This window comes from Carcharhinus amblyrhynchos, chromosome 16 (assembly GCF_965287045.1).
Source record: "Carcharhinus amblyrhynchos chromosome 16, sCarAmb.v2.hapA, whole genome shotgun sequence".
In the NCBI taxonomy this organism is placed as follows: Eukaryota; Metazoa; Chordata; class Chondrichthyes; order Carcharhiniformes; family Carcharhinidae; genus Carcharhinus; species Carcharhinus amblyrhynchos.
The window spans coordinates 7,122,357-7,145,633 of record NC_137339.1 but is presented as its reverse complement, the minus strand read 5'-3'; the positions used below and the strand labels follow the sequence as shown (position 1 = coordinate 7,145,633).

At 48.9% G+C, this 23,277-nt stretch overlaps 1 protein-coding gene across 3 annotated transcripts in view; it reads right to left on the bottom strand.

Moving 5' to 3' along the window:
- Positions 1-2,627: 2,627 nt before the first annotated feature.
- Positions 2,628-23,277, bottom strand: part of LOC145353611 (neurensin-1-like) — a 30,210-nt gene continuing 9,560 nt past the window's right edge. For all 3 annotated transcript variants that reach the window (XM_080204375.1, XM_080204374.1, XM_080204376.1), the window contains 2 exons: positions 15,718-15,903; positions 2,628-3,309 (listed from right to left, as the gene is read on the bottom strand). In XM_080204375.1, the coding sequence (XP_080060501.1) occupies positions 2,914-3,309; positions 15,718-15,894 (573 nt within the window). In that variant the 5' untranslated portion in view covers positions 15,895-15,903 and the 3' untranslated portion in view covers positions 2,628-2,913. The remainder of the gene's footprint in view (positions 3,310-15,717; positions 15,904-23,277) is intronic.

The following is a 23,277-nucleotide window of genomic DNA, read 5'->3' as shown; positions in this document are numbered from 1 at the left end:
TCCTGGAGCTCCCAGGAATTAAAGATCCAGGTCACTGCTGGGAGAAAGGAAAGCACAGGAACACGAAACCGCACTTAATAAAAAAATCAAACATTCGAATGTTTTCCTTCATTAGTTATAAAAATGTCAGGAATTCAAGGTTGTTTGGATTGATCGCAGAATCGTTCAATCGAATGATGAAGTGTCTTAAAGTCTATTTATTCCTGTCACAAGTAGAATCATAGAATCCCTACAGTGCAGAAGGAGACCATTCAGCCCATCGAGTCTGCACCGACAACAATCCCACCCCAGGTCCTATCCCACACGTTTACCCTGCCAATCCCCCTAACCTATGCATCCCAGTGCACTCAGGGAGAATTTTGCATGGCTAATCAACCTGACCCGCTCATCTTATTTACATTAACACTGCAATGAAGTTACTGTGAAAGTCCCCTAGTCGCCACACACTGGCACCTGTTCGGGTACACGGAGGGAGAATTTAGCACGGCCAACGCACCCAACCAGCACGTCTTTCGGACTGCAGGAGGAAACCGGAGCACCCGGAGGAAACCCACCCAGACACGGGGAGAACTTGCAGACTCCGCACAGGCAGTGACCCAAGCCGGGAATCGAAACTGGGTCCCCTGGAGCTGTGAGTCATCCGTTTAGATTCCTCCCTCCTCCTGCCACCCCCACAAGCTCTTTCCCCCATTGTCCTGCCAATTTCTCCTTTTCAAACAGGGATAGAATTTTACTTGACATTGGGTGGGATTTTCTGCACCCCCCCCCAACGCTCCCTCCTCTCTGCACTCTCCCCCACCCCAACCCCCCCACCTCCCCTCCCCCACCCAGGCTCCCCCCACCTCACCCCCCCACCCCCCCAACCCCGTGGAGTATTTTGCGGCAGAGATGGCCTGCTATTGGCCAGCAGAGGGATCTTCCAGTCCCACTACTGTAAATGGGGTTGTCCATTGTTCGAACCATCCCTTGCCAGAGAACCCACGGCCTGGTGGGGGAGGAGGGGGGAGGAGGTGGGGGGGGGTGGGAGTGGTGCATGCTATTGATGGGAACAGAAAATCCCACTGGTGGAAATGGCCAAAACATTCCATCCACAGAATTGGGTAGAATGTGCAACCCTTTGGCCTTCCTGGTCTCAGCTGGTGCTCATACTCCGTGCAAGCCTCTTCCCAAATCTCTGCATCTAATCTGGGGTGGCACGGTGGCACAGTGGGTTAGCACTGCTGCTTCACAGCCCCAGGGTCCTGGGTTCGATTCCCGGCTCGGGTTACTGCCTGTGTGGAGTTTGCACATTCTCCTCGTGTCTGTGTGGGTTTCCTCCGGGTGCTCCTGTTTCCTCCCACAGTCCAAAGATGTGCGGGTTAGGCTGATTGGCCGTGCTAAGAAATTGCCCCTTAGGGATGTGTAGGTTAGAGGGATTAGTGGGTATAATATGTAGGGATATGGGGATAGGGCCTGGGCGGGATTGTGGTTCGCTGCAGACTCGATGGGCCGAAGGGCCTCTTTCTGTACTGTAGGGTTCTATGACTCAATCCTATCTTGATGCTCCTTTCTATTTCTTCTGCTTATCTGAATTCCCTTTAAACCGGAGGCCATTCACCCTCAGCCTTTCACACACTAACCATCCCCTGGGGAAAGAAATTCCTCCAGAATTGGATTTATTTGTGACTCCATGATACTCATGCCCCCTTGGTTTTAGATCCCCCACCAACCCCCCCCATCCCGAGGAACGGAAACACCTTTAGAAAATGACCAGTGAGCCTGGTTCCAATTCCTTTTTTGGACAATTCACTCCAGATACTGAGAGGGCTGTTAGAGGCATAGGCTGCACGGTTACAGTGTAGCATCGCATTATCATTGCATGCCACCATTACCGTGGCTTCACGTGCCCTTCATAGCTCGGGGGAAAGAAACTTGCAGTGGAATAAACAATCAAAGTTCCCCAGCAAAAGTTGGATCGTCGATTATAAGGCTTCTTTTGTTTCATAATCCAATTGAGTTATCAAAGGGTTTGGCTCCCTTGTATGTCTCCTGGATTACCACATGGTTAGAACTTTAGCTGGCAATTAAAGAGGGTGGAGGTTTGTTAAAGAGGATGTTGTCATGCTTAACTGATTCATAAACAGGGCAGGCACTCATAGGACACTTGGCGATGTCACAACTCATCACATCATCAGGCTAGTCTTCTAATCAAAGACATCCCCCTTTATCGAATGTCTACATCGGGGAGCTAGAGAAAAGTCACTGCAACGATACAAAGTTCTACTTGTTTAGTGCCTTTGACATGGCAAAACATCTCAAGGTTCTTTATAGAGCATGAATGAAGCAAAATTTAACAAGAAGCCGGATAAGGCTGGGTAGAGATCAAGAACGTTGGCCAAAGATGTAGATCTTAGGGAGTGTCTTAAAGGAGAAGCAGAAGAATGGTTTTGGGAGAGATGCCCAGAATTTAGGGCACAGCTGGGTGAAGCCATGGCTGCCAGTAATTAAATCAGGAATGTACAAGAGGCCATAAAATACCTCACGGCAGCCTCGTTAGGTGTTAAATTGGAACATATCTGGATTGGACGTAGACAAGAAGAAATTAGATATAGCTCTTGGGGCTAAAGCGATCAAGGGATACGGGGGGGGGAAGGAGGGATCATGACATTGAATTTGATGATCAGCCATGATTATAATGAATGGCAGAGCAGGCTCGAAGGGCCAAATGGCCTACTCCTGTTTCTATGTTTCTATTTCTATGTTTAGTTTGGGGCTTGCAAAGAGGTGAGGGATAAATATTCAATTTAGCCAGGAAACTCTTCATGTTAACAAAGGATCCTGTCTTAAAGCCAATCTATGGAATTGGATTAGGACTTCACGTTGGATTTGATGTTACAGAGAAGACCTGTTCCATAAGGGCTTGGATATGGGTCCTCAGGTTCCCGTTTTGGGTTGGATACTTTGTACTCTTGACAAACTGATGGGGATTTGACTATCCCCCGGTGACCCAGTCTTTAGAACCATTTTATGCTTTGATTCGAGCGGCCCCTCCTTCAGGATTGGCGAAAACTGTCTCTCCTCATCCCTGGGTCGGTGCCTGGAGAGGGTCAGGACCAGAATGCACGCTGCAATGGCCGTCCCTCCCACGCTGAAGAGGACGGCACCCACCAGCTTGCTGACTTCCAGGGCCTCGTTGTACTCGATGGCGCGCCTGTCCACCACCAGAAAATCAGCCTCTCCGATTCCTTCGATCTTCGGGGGCACCAGGTAACCCGTAGTGACCGTTGCTAGGCCGACGAGGAAGAGGATGACTCCTGCCGACAGGCCCACCTGGAAATACAAAACAGAGAACAGTGACTGAGCCGTTGGACGCCATGTTTGTACTCCGGGGGCTTAATCCCAGATGGGACTATTCTTCCTCAATTTGATCTCCCAGTGTGGAGCTTTTCCCGCTGGGAGAAGGTTGCGGGAATTCACGTCTTGATGAATTTTTGTCCTCAGTTGATGGAGCGTTTAGGGGAGCGCGATGGGAAACATTCCCCAGTAGGCCCGACTCTGGGAATTTACGTCATTTTACCCTTCATCCGGGAATGAGTTATACAAGGAAAAGGGATGAGGGGATTCAGTTCCACTGAGGCATTTGAGAAGGTTGTCCTCCCTTGAGCACAACAAGAGGGCAGAAAAGAAAGTCAAATTCTACCCTTGGCCTCTGACGTGACCCCCCCCCCCCCCCCCCTCCAACTTACCGCCCTTCCCCTCTCGGGTGCCAGGGAGCCCCCGCTGCTGCCCCAGCAGTTGGGGAGACAGGGGTTAGGGGTGGTGAAGGTGGGGTGAGACGAGATGCCCGCTGCTTGAACGAAATCCCAGTGGCTGTGTCCTCTTGAAATGGATAATTCTACAAGTCTAAAAGTGGAGCCGATCATGGCTTCCACGCGGGAAAGGGTGGGCTCCAAGCTCTGGTGAGGTGATGTGTGAAGTTGGGGGCAGGCTTCCCCATGGCGATGATAACAGGCTCAGTGACGGGTCTGCCGATGCAGCGGGCAGTGCCGTACGCGCCAACCTTTTCCCTCCCTCAAAGTCTTCCTCTGAGCCCTCCGCAGCAGACCATGTCCGAAGTCTTGCCCTCTTGATAGGGGTCATGGGCAGGGAGGTGGTGTTGAGATGGCAGCGTGGGCTCGTTGCCCAGGCTGATTTTGTTCTTTGTTCTTTGACGTGCTCGCATCCTTACTCCCCCCGCCATGCGCTGCAGCCCACTTGTACCCTACGAGTCACCGCGTGCTGGTCCTGCCCCGAAACCTCCCCCTTAAATACCCGCAAGTTTCGGATCTAATGTTGGCGCAGCTTCACCAGTTCTCGGCTCTGGCGTGTACCGCTCAGGGAAAGGCTGCAGGGGGTGAGCGGGTAATGGGCATCTGAAAATAAAAATGCAGCAGTTGAGATCTGGGGAGACGGAGAGGGGAGGACTTGAGTGATAATGAGCAGGTCCATGCTTATTCCGTCTGTTGCTTGTGCTTCACACTAGACAGTGGGATGAGGACAAAGTGAGATTTGAGAAGGTGGGTAAGAAAATACCCCGAGTATTCTCATCAAAGTCAGGTCCAGGGTCTCAGCCCTGGTTGGTCTTGAGGAGTTTACAAGCCTTTCTGTTCCCCACCAGCCCCCTGCTGCTACACCTTCGCCGTCCTGTCCTGCCAAGAGAGAAGGAAGGGTGTCAGTGAGTGCGTTGCAATGTGCCTGGCGATGTTCCTTTCACAGCTGAATAGTGTGTGTGGAGGATGTGAGCTGTGGCTGTGAGGCTGGCAGCAGTGTGAGAGTGAGCTGGAACACACCAATGTTCAGAGTGAGTCCTGATCGCTCAAGGCTGAGCGATGGGATGTGGTGCTTTGAGCAGCGTGCGGGGCCTGCTGGCGCGATGAGTGAGGGACTGACACAATGAAGAACAGAAACAGCCCGGGAAACAGGCCCTTCGGCCTGTGAGGTCACGGGAGGTCATTGAATTTCTTGCGACACTGCAGCAAGGACCACAGGACAGTAATCATCAAGTTGATCTCCATGGCCAGGGGCTTGCATTCTCCTCGCCGTCTGTGCCTGAAGGGCCTCCTGGATCTCTCCATGCACAATCTCCCTCTCCTTCTTTCCACCTCATGGACTTAGGCCTCCAGCACCAACATACGGTACAGAATGTTTTGGGGTTGTGCAGGCGATTTGGTTAAATGCGTGGCTCCTTTAAATTATTTTGTATGGCCGCAGGACTGCAATAATTTAAAGGGACCAACTTACGAGGGAGCTTTGGGGGTTTTCTGTTCCACCAGGCAACTGAGATGGAGCATCACATCAGAGAAGGGTGACGGGGCAGCACAGTGGGTTAACACTGCTGCCTCACAGCACCAGGGACCCGTGTTCGATCCCCAGTTTGGGTGACTGTGTGTGGGGAGTTTGCACATTCTCCCTGTGTCTGTGTGGGTTTCCTCCAGGTGCTCCGGTTTCCTCCCACACTCCAAAGATGTGCTGGTTGGGTGGATTGGCCATATTAAATTGTCCCTTAGTGTCAGGGGGATTAGCAGGGTAAATGTATGGGGTTATGGGGATAGAGCCTGGGTGGGATTGCTGTCAATGTAGACTTGATAGGCCAAATGGCCTCTTTCTATACAGTAGGGATTCTATGATTCTATGAAGTTTGGAGCTCTCCCTCTCTCTCCCTCTCTTTGACCCATTACTCTAAGTTCTTCCGCGAAACAGCTCTGGATTGAAGCAGTTCTATCACCTCTGGCAGCCTGAATGCACCTTCTGTTTATAAGGTACAGGTTGCCTTTAAGTGTGGACAAATGCACGTAGACCCAGCCAGCCCAACATTACATGCTGAGCGGCATGCCGCAGTCATGGTGAGGAGCAGGCAGCATCAAGCTTGCGTATTGCCTCGACTGGGCATGAGATATTTGTGCATTACAAACCCCAGTGCCCACGAATGGACCTTATCCAATTTCTAGCCCAAAGATTCAATGGAGGAAGGCTATCCCAGAATTCATAGCTGCAGCGGAAGCCCTCTATATCGTAACTGTAGGTTAGGCTGGCTTGGAGTTGACGCATATAATTCCATTCACATATTCCATTGCAGGGCAACTGTGAAGGCAAACAAGAAGAGGAAAACGAGATAAGGAGAAGTGAAGATGAACAAAAAGAAGGTAAAAAGATAACTGCCACCTCTGGCCATCTCCTGTGGCCCGTGCATTGGTTGCAGCTTGTTGTATTTCACTGCATTTACATCCTAAACCTTGCTTACTTTCCATGCAAGAAGCAAAGGCAAAACGGAGAGACAACAAACTTTAATATAATAGAATGGTTACAGCGTAGAAGGAGGCCATTCGGCCCATTGTGTGCGCGTTGGTTCTCTATAAGAACAACTTGTGTAGTCCCACTCCCCCACCTTTTCCCCTGCCCTTATTTCTTTTTCTCTTTGGGTGCGTATCCAGTATTCTCAGAAAGACCTGATTGATCAGTCTCCACCACACTGTCAGGCAGTACATTCCAGATTACAACCACACGCCACACAAAACATTTCCCTCGTGTCGCCATTGCTTCTTTTGCAAAGCCCTCGCACCAGTAAGCTCTTGTTAACTCACCAGGTGGAGCTTGTACATCGAGCCCTGTATAAAGCAGGCCCATGAGTGGGTCCATTGTTGTATTGTCCCGGTTGGAATCTGTTTGTGTTCACCACAGGCTTGTAGTTTTTCCTTTGTTTCATTTTGTGCAATTAAATGCCTGTCCTTTATAGCCAGCTCCCGGAGTTATTATATCCAGCTTCAACAAGTGGGGGCATTTTGTCTTTATTGACTCTGTCAGGATCCCTCATGATCTTAAGCACTCCGTCATGCCTCAGTGTACCACACCTGACACCTCATATTACCAACCCTCTGGGATAGTCCCAGAACCTCCAGGAATTAATGAACAATCTCCAAAACATTGCTGTGAGTATCACAGAACAGTTACGGTGCAGAAGGCGGCCGTTTGACCAGCATGCCTGCACCAGCTCTCCAAACGAGCATTACGACTTGGTGTCACTCTCCTGCCTTTCCCCCGTACCCCCGCACGTTATTTCGATTCAGATAATCATCTAACGCCTTCTTGAGCGCCTCGATTGAACCTGCCTCCACCTTACAGGCTTTACGAAGTGAAAGGCGCTGGGTAAATCCTCATTTGTTGTTGTCATAGAGTCACAGAGGTTTACAGCACGGAAACAGGCCTTTTGGCCCAACTTGTCCATGCTGCCCCTTTTCTTTAACTACTACTCTGGTCCCAATTATCCACATTTAGCCCATATCCCTCTATACCCATCTTACCCATGTCACTGTCTAAATGCTTTTTAAAAGACAAAATTGTACCCACCTCTACCACCACCTCTGGCAGCTTGTTCCAGACACTCACCACCCTCTGTGCAAAAAAATTGCCCCTCTGGATCCTTTTGTATCTCTCCCCTCCCACCTTAAATCTATGCTCTCTAGTTTTAGACTCCCCTGAATTGGGAAAAGATATTGACTATCTAGCTGATCTGTGCCCCTCATTATTTTAAAGACCTCAATAAGATCACCCCTCAAACCCCTGCGCTCCAGGGAAAAAGGTCCCAGTCTATCCAACCTCTCCTTACAACTCAAACTATCAAGTCCCCTTAGTGCTGCTGTCTGACTCACGTCAGCAATGTGTAATGACTGTGTCTTTTGGACTCTGAGCTGGTTTCTAATTCACAGCAAGTACAATCTCCCCAGTGACATGAGTCATCGTGAGACACTGTGCATGTGAAAGTAGGGGCCCTTCAGACATGAATTGTCCCCTGTCGAGGACTCTCCTGCCTCCGGGTCCTTGGCCAGCTGAGGCCGACCTTGAACCAGACCTCACAAAGTCAAACGCGCCGCACGCATTTCCTTCTCTCTCCGTCCCCTCAGCGCTGCTCCCCTCAGCGGCAGTCCATCCCCCTCCGCCCCCCCCCCCCACCACAGAAGGTAAAAGGCTCCGTTTCCATGTCGTTGCCTAGCACCCGAGCCTGGGAGCTGACAGATCTCATTATGTGAGTTGATTTAATGGGAATTTCATCTCGTAAAAGTGCAAACAATCAGTGCGCGGCCCAAAGAGAGTTTAAAACATCATTTTGCTTAGCAGGCTCAGACTCAGGCTCAGAAATGGAGATTAGGAAGCAGCGATACAGCACAGGTAGAGGTCACGGAATGGTTTATTTCAGAAGGGTACGGAGAAAGCAGAGTCACATTTTGCCTTCTTTTTGATTTGATTTGATTGGATTTGTTATTGTCACATCTATTAGTATACAGTGAAAAATATTGTTTCTTACGTACTTTACGGACAAAGCATACCGTTCACAGAGCAGGAAAGGAGAGGGTGCAGAATGTAGTGCTACAGTCATAGCTAGGGTTAGAGAAAGATCAACTTAATGTGAGGTAGGTCCATTCACAAGTCTGACAGCAGCAGGGAAGAAGCTGTTCTTGAGTTGGTTGGTTATGTGAGCTCAGACTTTTGTATCTTTTTTCCGATGGAAGAAGGTGGAAGAGGGAATGTCCGGGGTGCGTGGGAATCCTTAATTATGCTGTCTGCTTTGCCAAGGCAGCGAGAAGTACAGACAGAGTCAATGGATGGGAGGCTGGTTTGTGTGATGGATTGGGCTACATTCATGACCTTTTGTGGTTTCTTGTGGTCTTGGGTAGACCAGGAGCCCATACCGAGCTGTGATACATCCAGAAGGAATGCATTCTATGGTGCATCTGTAAAAGTTGCTGTCTGGGTAATGGTGCGAAAGAGCAGATTTCCCACTCATTCTGGAATATTCTAGACAGTTGTCCCCATCAATTTCCACGTGCAAAATTTATATAAGGCGGACATCCTTTGCTCCCCAGGATTGCAGAGCCCAGATTGAAAACAATAATCCACTCCATTGTAATCACTAATCTAAAGCCTGTACACTTGCTCAGGACTGGACGTCTCGTGGCGCAGTGGGTACTGCCCTCATCTCTGAGCGAGAAGCTCTGGGTTCGAGTCCCACCCCAGGACTTGATGCCTCAGGAAGGTTCATTCACAACGCGATCAGACAGATTGAATATCAACCTGCAAATCTCTCCAACACAGCGATGTCTCGCGATGGGAGCAGGAGATGTTAATCTCTGGTCAATGATGTCATTAATGTCATCATTTGTATTCAGGGAGACTGGAGATAGGTGTTTGAACACATGACAGCTGGGACACTGGGCATGTGGGAGGAGACATGAGTTAATAAACACTCCTAATGGGGCATGGTGCATGGTGGCACAGTGATTAGCACTGCTGTCTTACAGTGCCAGGGATCTGGGTTCAATTCCCGGACTTGGGTCACTGTCTATGTGCTCTTCCCGGTCTATGTGGGTTTCCTCTGGGTGCTCCAGTTTCCCCTCACACTCCAAAGATGTGCTGGTTAGGTTGGGTTGGCCGTGTTAAATTGCTCCTTAGTGTCAGGTGGTCTAAGGAGGGTAAATATGTGGGGTTACTGTGATAGGACCTGGAGTTGTTGTCAGTGCAAGCTCAATGGACCGAATGGCCTCCTTCTGCACTGTAGGGTTCTCTGATTCTCTACCTCTGCTATCACTATCCATAGCTCCAGGCTATAAGTAGGCTTGCCAACTCCGATTAAGTGCAATCCTGGAGGTTTCATCACATGACTTGTCCCACACCCTCCAGCCATTGGTTGGCCAACACTCCATCCTTGTGATGCATGGCCTTCCTACACCAATCGGAAAGCAAAAAGCCTCATTATCTAATTGGATGATGCTTGACCGTTAGCAAAAAGCCTCATTATCTAATTGGACGATGCTTGACCGTTAGTTTGCCTGCTTATCCTCTCCCCATTTTCAATGTTTTTATATCTGTTCAAAAAAAATTTTTAAAAAGCCAATCCATTTTAGTGTCCCTGTGACTTTTTTCTCCAGCGTTGCACAGAGCTGTGACCTGGAGATTGACTTTTAATTCCAGGAGACTCCAGGCCAATCTTGGAGGGTTGGCAACCCTAACTAGTGGCGTTTACTACCAAATAAACCTGTTCGACGTTGACCTGGTGTTGTGAGACTTCTTACTTGTGTTAACCCTAACTACAACAGACATGTAACAGCTGAGTCTCCCTGGGTGAAGGGTAATGCCCCACCCTGCACTCCTACCCAGAGAGACTGGCCTTGGTGAGGCGGGCACATTCACTCTGGCACACTGGCAGCATTGTGCTGGAGCTGAGATACGCTGGGAACTCACCTTACAATACGCGCCAGGGGAATGCCTGATACAAACACTGATTTCTTCAGTTAGGCAAGTGTTTCTTTGCCCACAAGGAATAATTCCTCACTTTGATGAGTAACAAACAAGGAGTAATTTCCCAGAAACTCAATACAAATCTGTCTGTAACACGATTCACAGCAGTGGATGTGGGAGAGCTTTCACCGATTGCCATCTCAAACAGGAATCAAAATCATTCAACACACACTCACTCTCACTCACACTTACACTCTCACACTCACACAATCACAATCTCACTCACACTCTCTCACTCTCACTCCTCACTCTCACACTCACGCTCTCACAGTCACACTCACACTCACTGTCTCACTCTCTCACTCACACACTCTTACTCTCACTCTCACTCACACGCACACACACTCTCACACTCTCACACTCTCATTCACACATTCTCAGTGTCACACTCACGCTCTCACTCTCACACCCTCACACTCTCATTCACACGTTCTCAGTGTCACACTCACGCTCTCACTCTCACACTCTCACACTCTCATTCACACGTTCTCAGTGTCACACTCACGCTCTCACTCTCACACTCTCACACTCTCATTCACACGTTCTCAGTGTCACACTCACACTCTCACTCTCACACTCTCATTCACACGTTCTCAGTGTCACACTCACGCTCTCACTCTCACTCTCACACTCTCACACTCTCATTCACACGTTCTCAGTGTCACACTCACGCTCTCACTCTCACACCCTCACACTCTCATTCACACATTCTCAGTGTCACACTCACGCTCTCACTCTCACACTCTCATTCACACATTCTCAGTGTCACACTCACGCTCTCACTCTCACACTCTCACACTCTCATTCACACATTCTCAGTGTCACACTCACACTCTCACTCTCACACTCTCACACTCTCATTCACACGTTCTCAGTGTCACACTCACACTCTCACTCTCACTCTCACACTCTCATTCACACATTCTCAGTGTCACACTCACGCTCTCACGCTCACACTCACTCTTACACTCTCACTCTCACACTGATGGTGGTCACCCCATTACTCTCCCACCTCCTGATTAAGGCCCATGATTGGCTTTCCTGCCCTGTCACTAATTGAGGCCCTTGAGTGGGTAACTAGTGCCCGCCTACGGGTATCACTCCATAGCTTAAAGCAGCAGAGGACAGGAGGAGTCACCGCCCTGGAATGCGAGAAGCAAATTCTGAAGGGTTAATTGCCATGTCCCAAGGGAAGGGGGGTGGGGGGGCAGTGCAGGGGGTTATCTTGTAAAAGGCACACACTGCCTATTTGAGGAACCTAATATTGGGAAAGAGAGAGGCCACTGAGAGCCTCTCCTCTGCTATTGCTGTCAATTCCTCACACCACACCTGGGAGACCCCCCACCCTGCCACCGCTCACCTGTGGCCTGGGCTGATCCACATTCATAAGCCTCAGGCAAGTGTCATACCAGCAGCAACCACCATCTCCCAGTGGCGCTGCTGTTCACTAGCTCTGCCAGCCTCTGATTGGTCAGCAGCTCTTAGCGAGTGGTACTTCTGTCCTGGGGTCCTGGATCTCAGAGAAGGTTCACCACTGTCCTTCAGAGTTCCTGAGTGAGAACCTCCTGACCTCCATGAGAAAACTGTGTGAAACTTGTAAATAAGCACCACCGTTCACTCTTAGCCTGTAAACACACTCTCTCACTCACACACTAACTCACTGCCCACACTCACTCACACTCACATACAGTCTCATTCTCATCGATCGCCCACACATGATTTTCCTGTCAATCAACCTAATTAAACCCTACTCTGAAAACTCCAGGGGAAAACACTAAAAATAACAAAACTGCATTCGCCCAGATTAAGAACATAAGAACATAAGAAATAGGAGCAGGAGTAGGCCATCTAGCCCTTCGAGCCTGCCCCGCCATTCAATAAGATCATGGCTGATCTGTCGTGGCTCAGTTCCACTTTCCCGCCCTCTCCCCATAACCCTTAATCCCCTCTCTTATCAAAAACCCATCAACCCGCGTCTTAAAAATATTTAGCGAGGCAGCCTCCACCACTTCAACGGGCAGAGAATTCCAGAGATTCACCACCCTTTGAGTGAAGAAGTTCTTCCTCAACTCCGTTCTAAACCGCCCCCCCTTTATCTTGAGGCTGTGCCTCCTAGTCCTACTGTCCTTTCTGAGCGGGAAGAGTCTCTCCACCTCTATCCTATCCATCCCATTCATCATCTTATACGTCTCAATGAGATCTCCCCTCATTCTTCTAAACTCTAACGAGTACAAGCCTAGTTTATTCAGCCTCTCCTCATAGCTCAACCCCCTCAACTCCGGCATCAGCCTAGTAAACCTCCTCTGCACTCCCTCCAAGGCTAAAATATCCTTGCGTAAGTACGGCGCCCAAAACTGCACACAGTACTCCAGCTGCGGCCTCACCAATGCCCTATACAGCCGCAGCAAGACCTCCCTACTTTTATATTCAATCCCCCTCGTGATGAAGGCCATTAAAACAAACTCTCCAACAATTTGGATCAATTACTCTTCTGTACACTGAGCATGTGGGCTGCCAGCTATAGACAAAACAATACCAGGTAAATAGAACTGACTTGAAACAAAATACTGCACAAGAAACATGACACAAATATATTTCTTCAAGGTACAGTATCGTCACATTCTTTTCTCAAAATTTAAGGAGTTGGAGATTTAAATGATTTGTCAGCTTGACACTGCCACAGACATTTTCCACTTTCTAATTTATATCTCTTAACAATGCCAAAACATAATGATCATCCGTACCCCTCCCCCACCCCCCCCCACCCCTGCAAAGGGTACCTGAACTGCCCAAAGAACTCTAATAGGTTTAGACCTTTTCCTCAAATGGTTAAAGACCATATGTTGCGTTTGGGTCATCCCGATAATAAGAATTGCCTCGGCTTGAAGGCAGCTGCAAATTTAAACTCGCTGCTGCCTCTGTGAGCTGTGGATGTGTGAAATACAACCCCCACCCCTGTCCCCGTTCTGCCCCAGTGGTGAAAACGGTGTCCGCCCAGTTAAGGGGTAGGACTTTCAAATTTGGGTTCAGGCGTCATTTTGATAAGGCACAGAGCATTTCTTACTCTGAAAATCCAGGCTACAGACTGACATGGACAATGTATGGCGATGGCCTAGTGGTATAATCGCTAGACTATTAATCCAGAAACTCAGCTAATGTTCTGGGTACCCGGGTTCGAATCCCATCACAGCAGATGGTGGAATTTGAATTCAATAAAAAATATCTGGAATTAAGAGTCTACTGATGACCATGAAATCATTCTCGATTGTCAGGAAAACCCGCCTGGTTCACTAATGTTCTTTAGGGAAGGCAATCTGCTGTCCTTATCTGGTCTGGCCTACATGTGACTCCAGAGCCACAGCAATGTGGTTGACTCTCAACTACCCTCCATGGGCAACTAGGGATGGGCAATAAATACTGGCCCAGCCAGTGACACCCATGTCCCATGAATGAATAAAAAAAACTTCACACACACACTCACACGCATATAGTCTAGCACGCATACATACACACACTTGCACATACATCCTCACACATGCACTCTCATGCACATACATACTTGCCTACACACACTCGTGTAGAAACTCGCATGCATGCACACATGCATACTCATGCAGACACGCACAAAAGCACACACACTCATGCAGACACACATGCACACTCACACACAAATGGACATCCATGTGCAGACGCACATACACAAACAAACACGCGTATACTTGCATACACATTGTCGTGTGAATACATACACTTGTGCACATATGGGCACATATGCACAGATAAGCGCACATGTGAACACACACACACACACACAGACATACACACACACAGTCATACACACACACAGACATACACACACACAGTCATACACACACACACAGACATACACACACACACAGTCACACACACACAGAGAGACAGACATACACACACACAGTCATACACACACACAGACATACACACACACACAGTCACACACACACAGAGAGACAGACATACACACACACAGTCATACACACACACACACACACACAGTCACACACACACACAGAGACAGACATACACACACACAGTCATACACACACACACACAGACATACACACACACAGTCATACACAGACACACAGACATACACACACACACACACATACACACACACACATACACAGTGACCTGCTGTCACGGTGACTATTGCTGTAGGTGTCATCATGGGTGGCAATTCCTGCCTCTATACAGAGGAGCATCGGGAGAAGGTGTGCCCAAAATCCTGGAATCTAATCCAATAAACCAGGAATAACCTCCCCAGGAAATCAGACTCCCAGAATCATGCCTCTTTCCGGGAATGATAAATGTTGCAGATTTGGAGATGTCTGATCGTTTCTCCAGGCTGTATTTTTCTGCTGGGGTTTATTTGCCAGACAGTTTATGAAGATTAAATGATTTAACAGGCAATGTTCCGCAGTGTTCTGAAATAGAACCAACTAGGAGACAGCCCACTAAACTGCAGCAGTGCCGGAGATAAGAAAGAATGGCAAACAACAACAACCTGCTTTGATATAGCGCCTTGAACAGAGTAAAACATTCTAAGGCATGTCACAGAAGCAATTATCTCTGTGTGTATGTGCGCCTAAGCCCCAGAATAGAATTCAGACAGTAACAGTTCCTGTTCAGACTTGAACTCGCTCACCCGTCTCCCCAGTGACAGCAAAACATCTTCCTTTTCTAACTGGCCATGGGTCCAGGGGTAGGTCAGAAGTGGTTTCTGGAACATTATCAAAACACTGAGACATTCACAAGGGCAACTGAACACACTCTGGGCAACGATTTACATTCCAAGCAGCGTCTGTTCACTTTCACACTCCCGATTTAAATGTAAGTAGGCTTACATTAACACTGCAATGAAGTTACTGTGAAAATCCCCTAGTCGCCGCACTCCGGCGCCTGTTCGGGTACACTGAGGGGCAATTTAGCACGGCCAATGCACCCTAACCAGCACGTCTTTCGGACTGTGGGAGGAAAATGGAATGCCTGGAGGAAACCCACGCAGACATGGGGAGAACGTGCAAACTCCACATAGACAGTGACCCAAGCCGGGAATCAGACTTGGGCCCCTGGTGCTGTGAGGCGTGACCATGAACCACTGTGCCGCCCCTACGCCACTGGTGGACGTCTTTTTGGCAACCAAGACTCTGAAACTTTGGAATTCCCTTAACCTCTCCGCCACAGGATCGCTCTCTCCTCCTCTTTGACCAAGCTTTTGCTAACCTGTCCTAATCTGATTCAATTCTGTTTCAACCGTGCTTCTGTGGGACACCTTGGAAGGCTCCACAGTGCGACGGGGAAACAGTAGATGTTGTTATCCTTGCTGTCTCTGGGTAGAAGGGCACACATTCTCACGGAGGTTCCTACCTTCCAGAGGACAGAGCGACACCCACTGGAGGAGCGCTGCCTGTTCAGCTCATCTGTCTCATCATCTTCCAGCATTGAACCAGTGCAGTCCTCGTAGAACAGGTGGAGGTAGGAGCGCACTCCGTACCGCTGCTCTCCCCTCGACTGGCTCATGCAGAAATCCGAACAGCCCGCCATGGGGGTCGCCTGGGGAGAAAGGAGAATCCAGAACAAACCCTTCGACTCCACACAGCGATCATGGGAAAGGAAAGAGAGAGTGAAAGAAAGAAATGCCTGTTCAGATAATCACACCCACTCCTTCTAGACAACGTCTACAATCAGCTCCAACATTGACTCTCCCCGTCCCACCTATTTAATTGTGCGAGGGAACACTCCAGAGAATTCCTCCCTCGTTATCCGAGGAAAGTCCTGAAATACTCACCCATCCAAACATTTCCACTACGCACACACACACACACACACACAGTCTCACACACACACACACGCACACACTCACATGCATACACACAGTCACATACACACTCACACACACACACACAGTCACACACACACTCACACACACACACACACAGTCACACACACACTCACACACAGTCACACACACATGCACACACTCACACACACACAGTCACACACACACTCACTCACTCACACACACACTCACACTCACTCACACACTCACACACACACACACACACATACACACACTCACACACACACTCACACTCACTCACACACACACTCACACACACACGCACACACACACACTCACACACACAGTCACACACAGTCACACACACACATACTCACTCACACTCACACACATTCACACTCAGACGTACACACTCACACATACAAAAACACACACACACTCACATACTCACAAATACACACAAACTCAAACACAGACACAAACACACTCACATACACATTTACACATTTGCACACGCACTCACACGCACACACACTCACACACACATTTACACACTCACACAAACACACTCACACACATTTACTCACACACACACGCTCACACACACATTTACACATTTGCACACACACTCACACACACATTTACACACACACACACACAAACACACTCACACACACATTTACACACTCACACACACAAAAACACACACTCACACACACACGCTCACACACACATTTACACACTCACACACACACTCACACTCACACAACCGCACACAGACACACACACACACACACAGCCTCTCACAATTTCTGTCTAAACCATTAACCCGGAACACAAATCCCACAGTAGGAAGTCTTACCAGGTTAAATTTCAACAAGAGTCACCACTAAAGGAGCAGCGCTCTGCAAGCTTGTGATCCCAGTAAACCTATAGGACTTTAACCTGGTGTTGTGAGATTCTTACTGTGCCCACTCCAATCCAAAGCTGGCAACTCCAGGTCACAAATCCCACAGTTTTGTTCCAAATATCCTCCATTCTAACTGATATCCAAAGAGCATCCATTGGTTATAGACAGTGTAGCCACTGGAAGAAATCTGCTCTTATCAACATTACCTTTTCATCGCTTCCCACCCCATTACAGTAAACCAGCAATTCTTTCCCACTTCCTCACACCAGGCGACCTCTGGTTGAACCTCTGCAGCTTCCTCTCAAGAAGCTCAATGTCTTCCCTATAATGTGGAGCTCATAGTTCGCACATGGGGTTGAGGTGGAAGATCGACCTGATCATATTGAATGGGTGAAAGGATTCGAGGACAGTGTGCACTGCTCCTGCTCCTAGTTCCTTCTTCATACTTGCAATTTGGTCCAAAGTGATTGGGCGCAGTTGGCACATGAGTGCTGCTAACTTGATAGTTCTCTGCACCACTGAGTTCCTGCATTTCCCCTGCAACAAGTGATTCTGATCCTCATTGTACCCAAAGTTCATTCTGTCGAGGTGTCCATCAATGTCCATCATTAAAGACATTTACTTTTGACACCATTGAGCAGCTATCTCTGCAGCTCATCGTTTCAACTCATCTTGTTCTGAAATTTACGCCCATCATTTGGTTACCGTTGTTGATAAGGGTGCATTCTTGTCTGGTTTTCCCAATCTCCCGCCTTCAGCGCATCCAAGGATCCATACCCTAACTTGCACCGATCCTGTCCATACATTGCCCGACTGCACCCATTGGTTCAACAAGGTCCGCGCCACGCACTAGAATTCAAACATAATGAGGCAATATTTCGGCACGTGGCGGCATATCTTTGTGGGTGCTGGACTCATACACCCAGGGCTGACACCTCAGTGAGCTGCGGCCAGCCTTTCCTAGCCCCGGCTGCATTTTCTCGATGGTAAATTTTGCATTTTAGACCATACGTAACCCTCCTTGGAACGCTTAGTAATAAAAGGCTGCAGAGAAGAAGCCAGCCGGAGATTACTTGGTGTGATAATCACGGACACTTGCATCATAAACACATCAGAAGCCACTTTGCCCGTTCTTAGATTCGAGACGTTATTGTGTTTAATTCCTGACCAACAAACATCAATTTAATTTACCACAACGGATCTTCAAAATTAGTCATCGCTACGTGCTCATTTTAAAACTAATTTTAGCACCGAGTGCAATTGACCTTGTTGCATGAGCTGGGTGGCGGCATTTTAATTCTGCCCAGGAACGTTCTACATCTTTGTCAAGCAGTGGGGGGTGTGAATGAAAGTTTGCAGTCAGAGCTAAGATGTTCCATCCATCAGGGAGGAGGCTTTTCTCAAGACAACAGAAGAATGAGAGCTGACCTCATCTTTAAAATTATTAAGGGTTTTTAATCGGATAGACAAAGCGACAATGTATTTACCCTGGGCAGCACGGGGGCACAGTGGTTGGCGCTGCTGCCTCACTGCGCCAGGGTCCATTCCTGGGCTTGGGTCACTGTCTGTGCGAGGTCTGCACATTCTCCCCGTGTCTGCGTGGGTTTACTCTGAGCGCTCTGGTTTGCCTCCCACAGGCTGAAAGACGTGCTGGTTGGCGTGCATTGACCCGAATAGGTGCCGGGGTGTGGCGATCGGGCGAATTTCACAGTAACTTCAGCGCAGTGTTAATGTAAGCCTAACTTGTGACAGTAATAAATAAACTCTTTTCTGGCAGACAGCAAAAGCAGAGTACGCAAACGTACGATAGTCGTGAATGAATCCAAGAAGCCAGTGAGGGAAATCCTCTTTACTTCTCAGTGCAGGGACTTTGGTAGGAATTTTCCCATCCCGCCCGCCACGGGAATTTCAGCCTGGGGGATGGGGCTGTGTAAACGTCCCGTGACCTCGGGAGGGATCTCCTGGCCTTGGGGTGAGCGCAGCCGGAAAATCCTGCCCTGAGGGTTGGATTTTCATCAATGATCCAGATATTCCCAATCCTGCAATCCCATCTCCATCTTGAAGGAGCCCAGAAACCCTGTTTCAGAGAATCATAGAATCCCTACAGTGCAGAAGGAGGCTATTCGGCCAGTCGAAACTGCACCCACCACAATCCAAACCCAGGCCCTACCCCGTAACCCCCTGTGTATTTAATCCTCTTGAAGCTAAGGGAGAATTTAGCATGGCCAATCCACCTAACCTGCACACTTTTAGGCGGCACAGTAGCGCAGTGGGTTAGCACTGCTGCTTCACAGCTCCAGGGTCCTGGGTTCGATTCCCGGCTCGGGTCACTGCCTGTGTGGAGTTTTCACATTCTCCTCGCGTCTGCGTGGGTTTGCTCCAGGTACTCCGGTTTCCTCCCATAGTCCAAAGATGTGCAGGGTGGGTTGATTGGCTGTGCTAAATTGTCCCTTAGTGTCCAGGGATGCGTAGCTTAGAGGGATTAGTGGGTATAATATGTAGGGATATGGGGATATGGGGGTAGGGCCTGGGTGGGATTGTGTTTGGTGCAGACTCGATGGGCTGAAGGGCCTCTTTCTGCACTGTAGGGTTCTATGATTCTATGATCTTTCGGATTGCAGAGGAAACCCACGCAGACACAGGGAGAACGTGCAGACTCTGCACAGGCAGTGACCCAAGCCAGGAATTGAACCCGGGTTCCTGGCGCTGTGGGGCAGCAGTGCTAACCACTGTGCCACCGTGCCACCCTAAATTTCCACATATAGTAGAACCAGCTATGGATGGGAGATAGGGCAACCACATCTGGTGGTAGACCAGATGAGGCAACAGAGGTGGGTAGAGAACAAGGCCAGCAGGCTCGCAGTCCTGTCTCCATTTACTAAAGAATGAGCTTGGTTGTAACCACGACTGTTAGACCTTTAGGTCTTATTTCCCACCTACTTGCATGCCAGCATTATGCCTCCTCATAACCTCTCCATATCCCCATTGCCCCCTCAGCATCACCTCCCATCCCCTCCATGTCCCTTTCCATATCCCCATGCCCCCTCAGCACCACCTTCCCATCCCCTCCATGTCCCTTTCCATATCCCCATGCCTCCATACCCACAATTTCAGTGGTTACTAATCACAGAACCTGTGAGACATTGGCAAGTCTGGTAGGTCTTTGAAATGCTCTTGAAACTGACATCATAAGCAAGCAGACTCTGAATACCTCCTTTGAAACAATATGTTCACCTTACAGCCTCATGAAAGTATAAATCATACAGACCAGTCATTGAATCAATGACAAAAAAATTCCAATCCAATTCACATCTCTCAATCATACGGGAAAAAAAGAACACTGACATTGAAAAATAACTCTTGAAAGAAAGATCAGGTTATTTCAAAATAACACAAAGGTCAGTCAAACAAGATGAGCTCTCTCCTGCCATGTGTGCCAACATTGCCTGTAGAGTTGCGTCCATTAGCCATTCTTGGAGCTCAGCCAAGCATTCATAAAAGGGCAACTGGAAAATATGGATATCTGGCATAAACTTAACCTGCATTTTATTGATACAGTTGTCAGAAGGCCTCATTTTGAATGCTTGGCTGAATTCTAAAACTGATTAATGGGCTCAGCCCTCTCGGCAATGTTGGTACATTTTGCAGGGGAGTGATAACTTGGTTTGATTGACATATTTATTACCTTGCAATAACCTGACCTTCCTTAAGAGAGATTTTTGAATGCCTGTGCGTTTGTTTAGCTGGGTATGATTAAGAGGAGTGCAGTGGATTGAAGGCTGCTTCAGTTTTGACTTCCACTGACTGTGATTGATTGACAGGATTGTGGGATGGTTAGAGGGGAAAATTCTCCAAAGGGAATATTTGTGCGTAGTTCTGGACTTGTGACTAGGGCTGTTCTGTGGGTCACCACTCCTCTGGGCAAATCTATCAACCAAATGGATTCAACTCTATTATAAAGCTGGGGTGGAGGGATTGGGGGGGGGGGTTGAAATTCCCACAATGGAGTTGGCCAGGTGGGAGTGATGAGTATGGGCACGCTGCCTGCACATTATCCTGCGTCAGCAAGAATTCATGATGTGGATGTGCTGGCGTTGGACTGGGGTAAACACAGTAAAAAGTCTGACAACATCAGGTTTAAGTCCAACCGATTTATTTGGTAGTAAACTCACAAGCTTTCGGGTTTGTCCCTTTGTCAGGTGAATGGAGGGTTCTGGCCTCAGACAGAGCATATAAAGCACAGACAGTTTACAGATTACTGATTAGAATGCAAACCTTTACACCTAACCTGCTGTTCAAGTCCTAAAGTGGCTGACAATGTGTGTGGAAGGAGCACTGATCACAGTTTAAAGAGATGTGTATTGTCTCCAGACAGTACAGTAAGTGATGTTTTGCAAACCCAGGCAAGTCATGGGGGTTACAGATAGTGCGACATGAACCCAAGATCCCTGTTGAGACCGTCCTCATGTGTGCGGAACTTGGCTATCAGTCTCTGTTCAGCGACTCTGCGCTGTCGTGTGTTGTGAAGGCCGCCTTGGAGAATGCTTACCCGAAGGTCAGAGGCTGAATGCCCGTGATGCACCGTGACCACACAGCGACAACGGATGAATGAACATCGCTCGACAGTCACCAGGCAAGACTGTTCCCTTCCTGTTGGCGAACACTTCAGTGGTCACGGGCATTCAGCCTCTGACCTTCGGGTAAGCATTCTCCAAGGCGGCCTTCACAACACACGACAGCGCAGAGTCGCTGAACAGAGACTGATAGCCAAGTTCCGCACACATGAGGACGGTCTCAACAGGGATCTTGGGTTCATGTCGCACTATCTGTCACCACCGTGACTTGCCTGGGTTTGCAAAACCTCACTTACTGTACTGTCTGGAGACAATACACATCTCTTTAACCTGTGATCAGTGCTCCTTCTGCACACATTGTTGGCCACTTCAGGACTTGAACAGCAGGTTAGGTATAAGGATTCGCATTCTAATCAGCAATCTGTAAACTGTCTGTGCTTTATATGCTCTGTCTGAGGCCAGAACTCCCCATTCACCTGACGAAGGGGCTAACCCCGAAAGCTTGTGAGTTTACTACCAAATAAATCGGTCGGACTTAAACCTGGTGTTGTCAGACTTTTCACTCAGCGAGAATTGCCAGAAATGGGAGTGGGAATTGGTGCAGCAATGCTGGGATCGGGTTCCCACCCGCCATTTTTAAAGGCCCCCCAACAGGGGCCCAATTTCACAAACCTTTCATTCCAACATCCCAGGGAGGCCGGGATTTTATCAGCCTGCCTGCCCAAGGCTCGTTAAGACGGCACGTGAGGCCTTCTGCCAGTCTCCTTTGCCCCCAAACCAGGGGTGTCAGTAAAATCCCTGGAGCTGGGAGGCAGCAGTGCGAGCCACCGTGTCGCCGTGCATTGTCCAACTCCAGATAAATTAGTTCATCCTCCTCCCCCCACCCCACCCCCCCCCCCCCCCCCCCCTACACACCCGCGTTACGAAATGTATTTGTTGCTTCAGAAAGCTGGGCAGTAGGATGAGGAGACTGTATCACACTAATCACACAATTCAGACTGTCCAACTGCTCTGAGAGTGAGTCACTGGTTCAGTTTTACTGTACAGTGCGTGCGTGAGACTCCCCTGCTGTTCTCCGCAGCTGTGTTAGTCAGTGCAGCTGACTACAGCCAGTAGCCCAGGGCATAATTCATCTTAAATACGCTTAATTGCTCCATTGGTGGTGTCTTTGGATGCCAGGTTTCTAAGCTCTTGAATTCCCTCCCTAATCCTAGCCTCCTCGCTCCTTTATCTCTCCCTGTAGGAACTGAAAGCTATCTTTTGCTCCTCATAGAATCCCTACAGTGCAGAAGGAGGCCATTTGGCCCATCTAGTCTGCACTGACAACAATCCCACCCAGGCCCTGTCCCCATAAATTCACATATTTGCTCCCCTAATTCCTCTAATCTGTGCATCCCAGGACACTAAGAGGCAATTTATCATGGCCAATCAACCTAACCCGCACATCTTTGGACTGTGGGAGGAAACCAGGGCACCCGGAGGAAACCCACACAGACTCGGGGAGAATGTGCAAACTCCACGCAGACAGTGACCCGAGCCGGGAATCGAACCCAGGTCCCTGGAGTTGTGGGGGAGCAGTGCTAAACACTGTGTCACCATGTCGCTCCTCATCCTAATGTCCCCTTACATTGCTCTGTGACAAG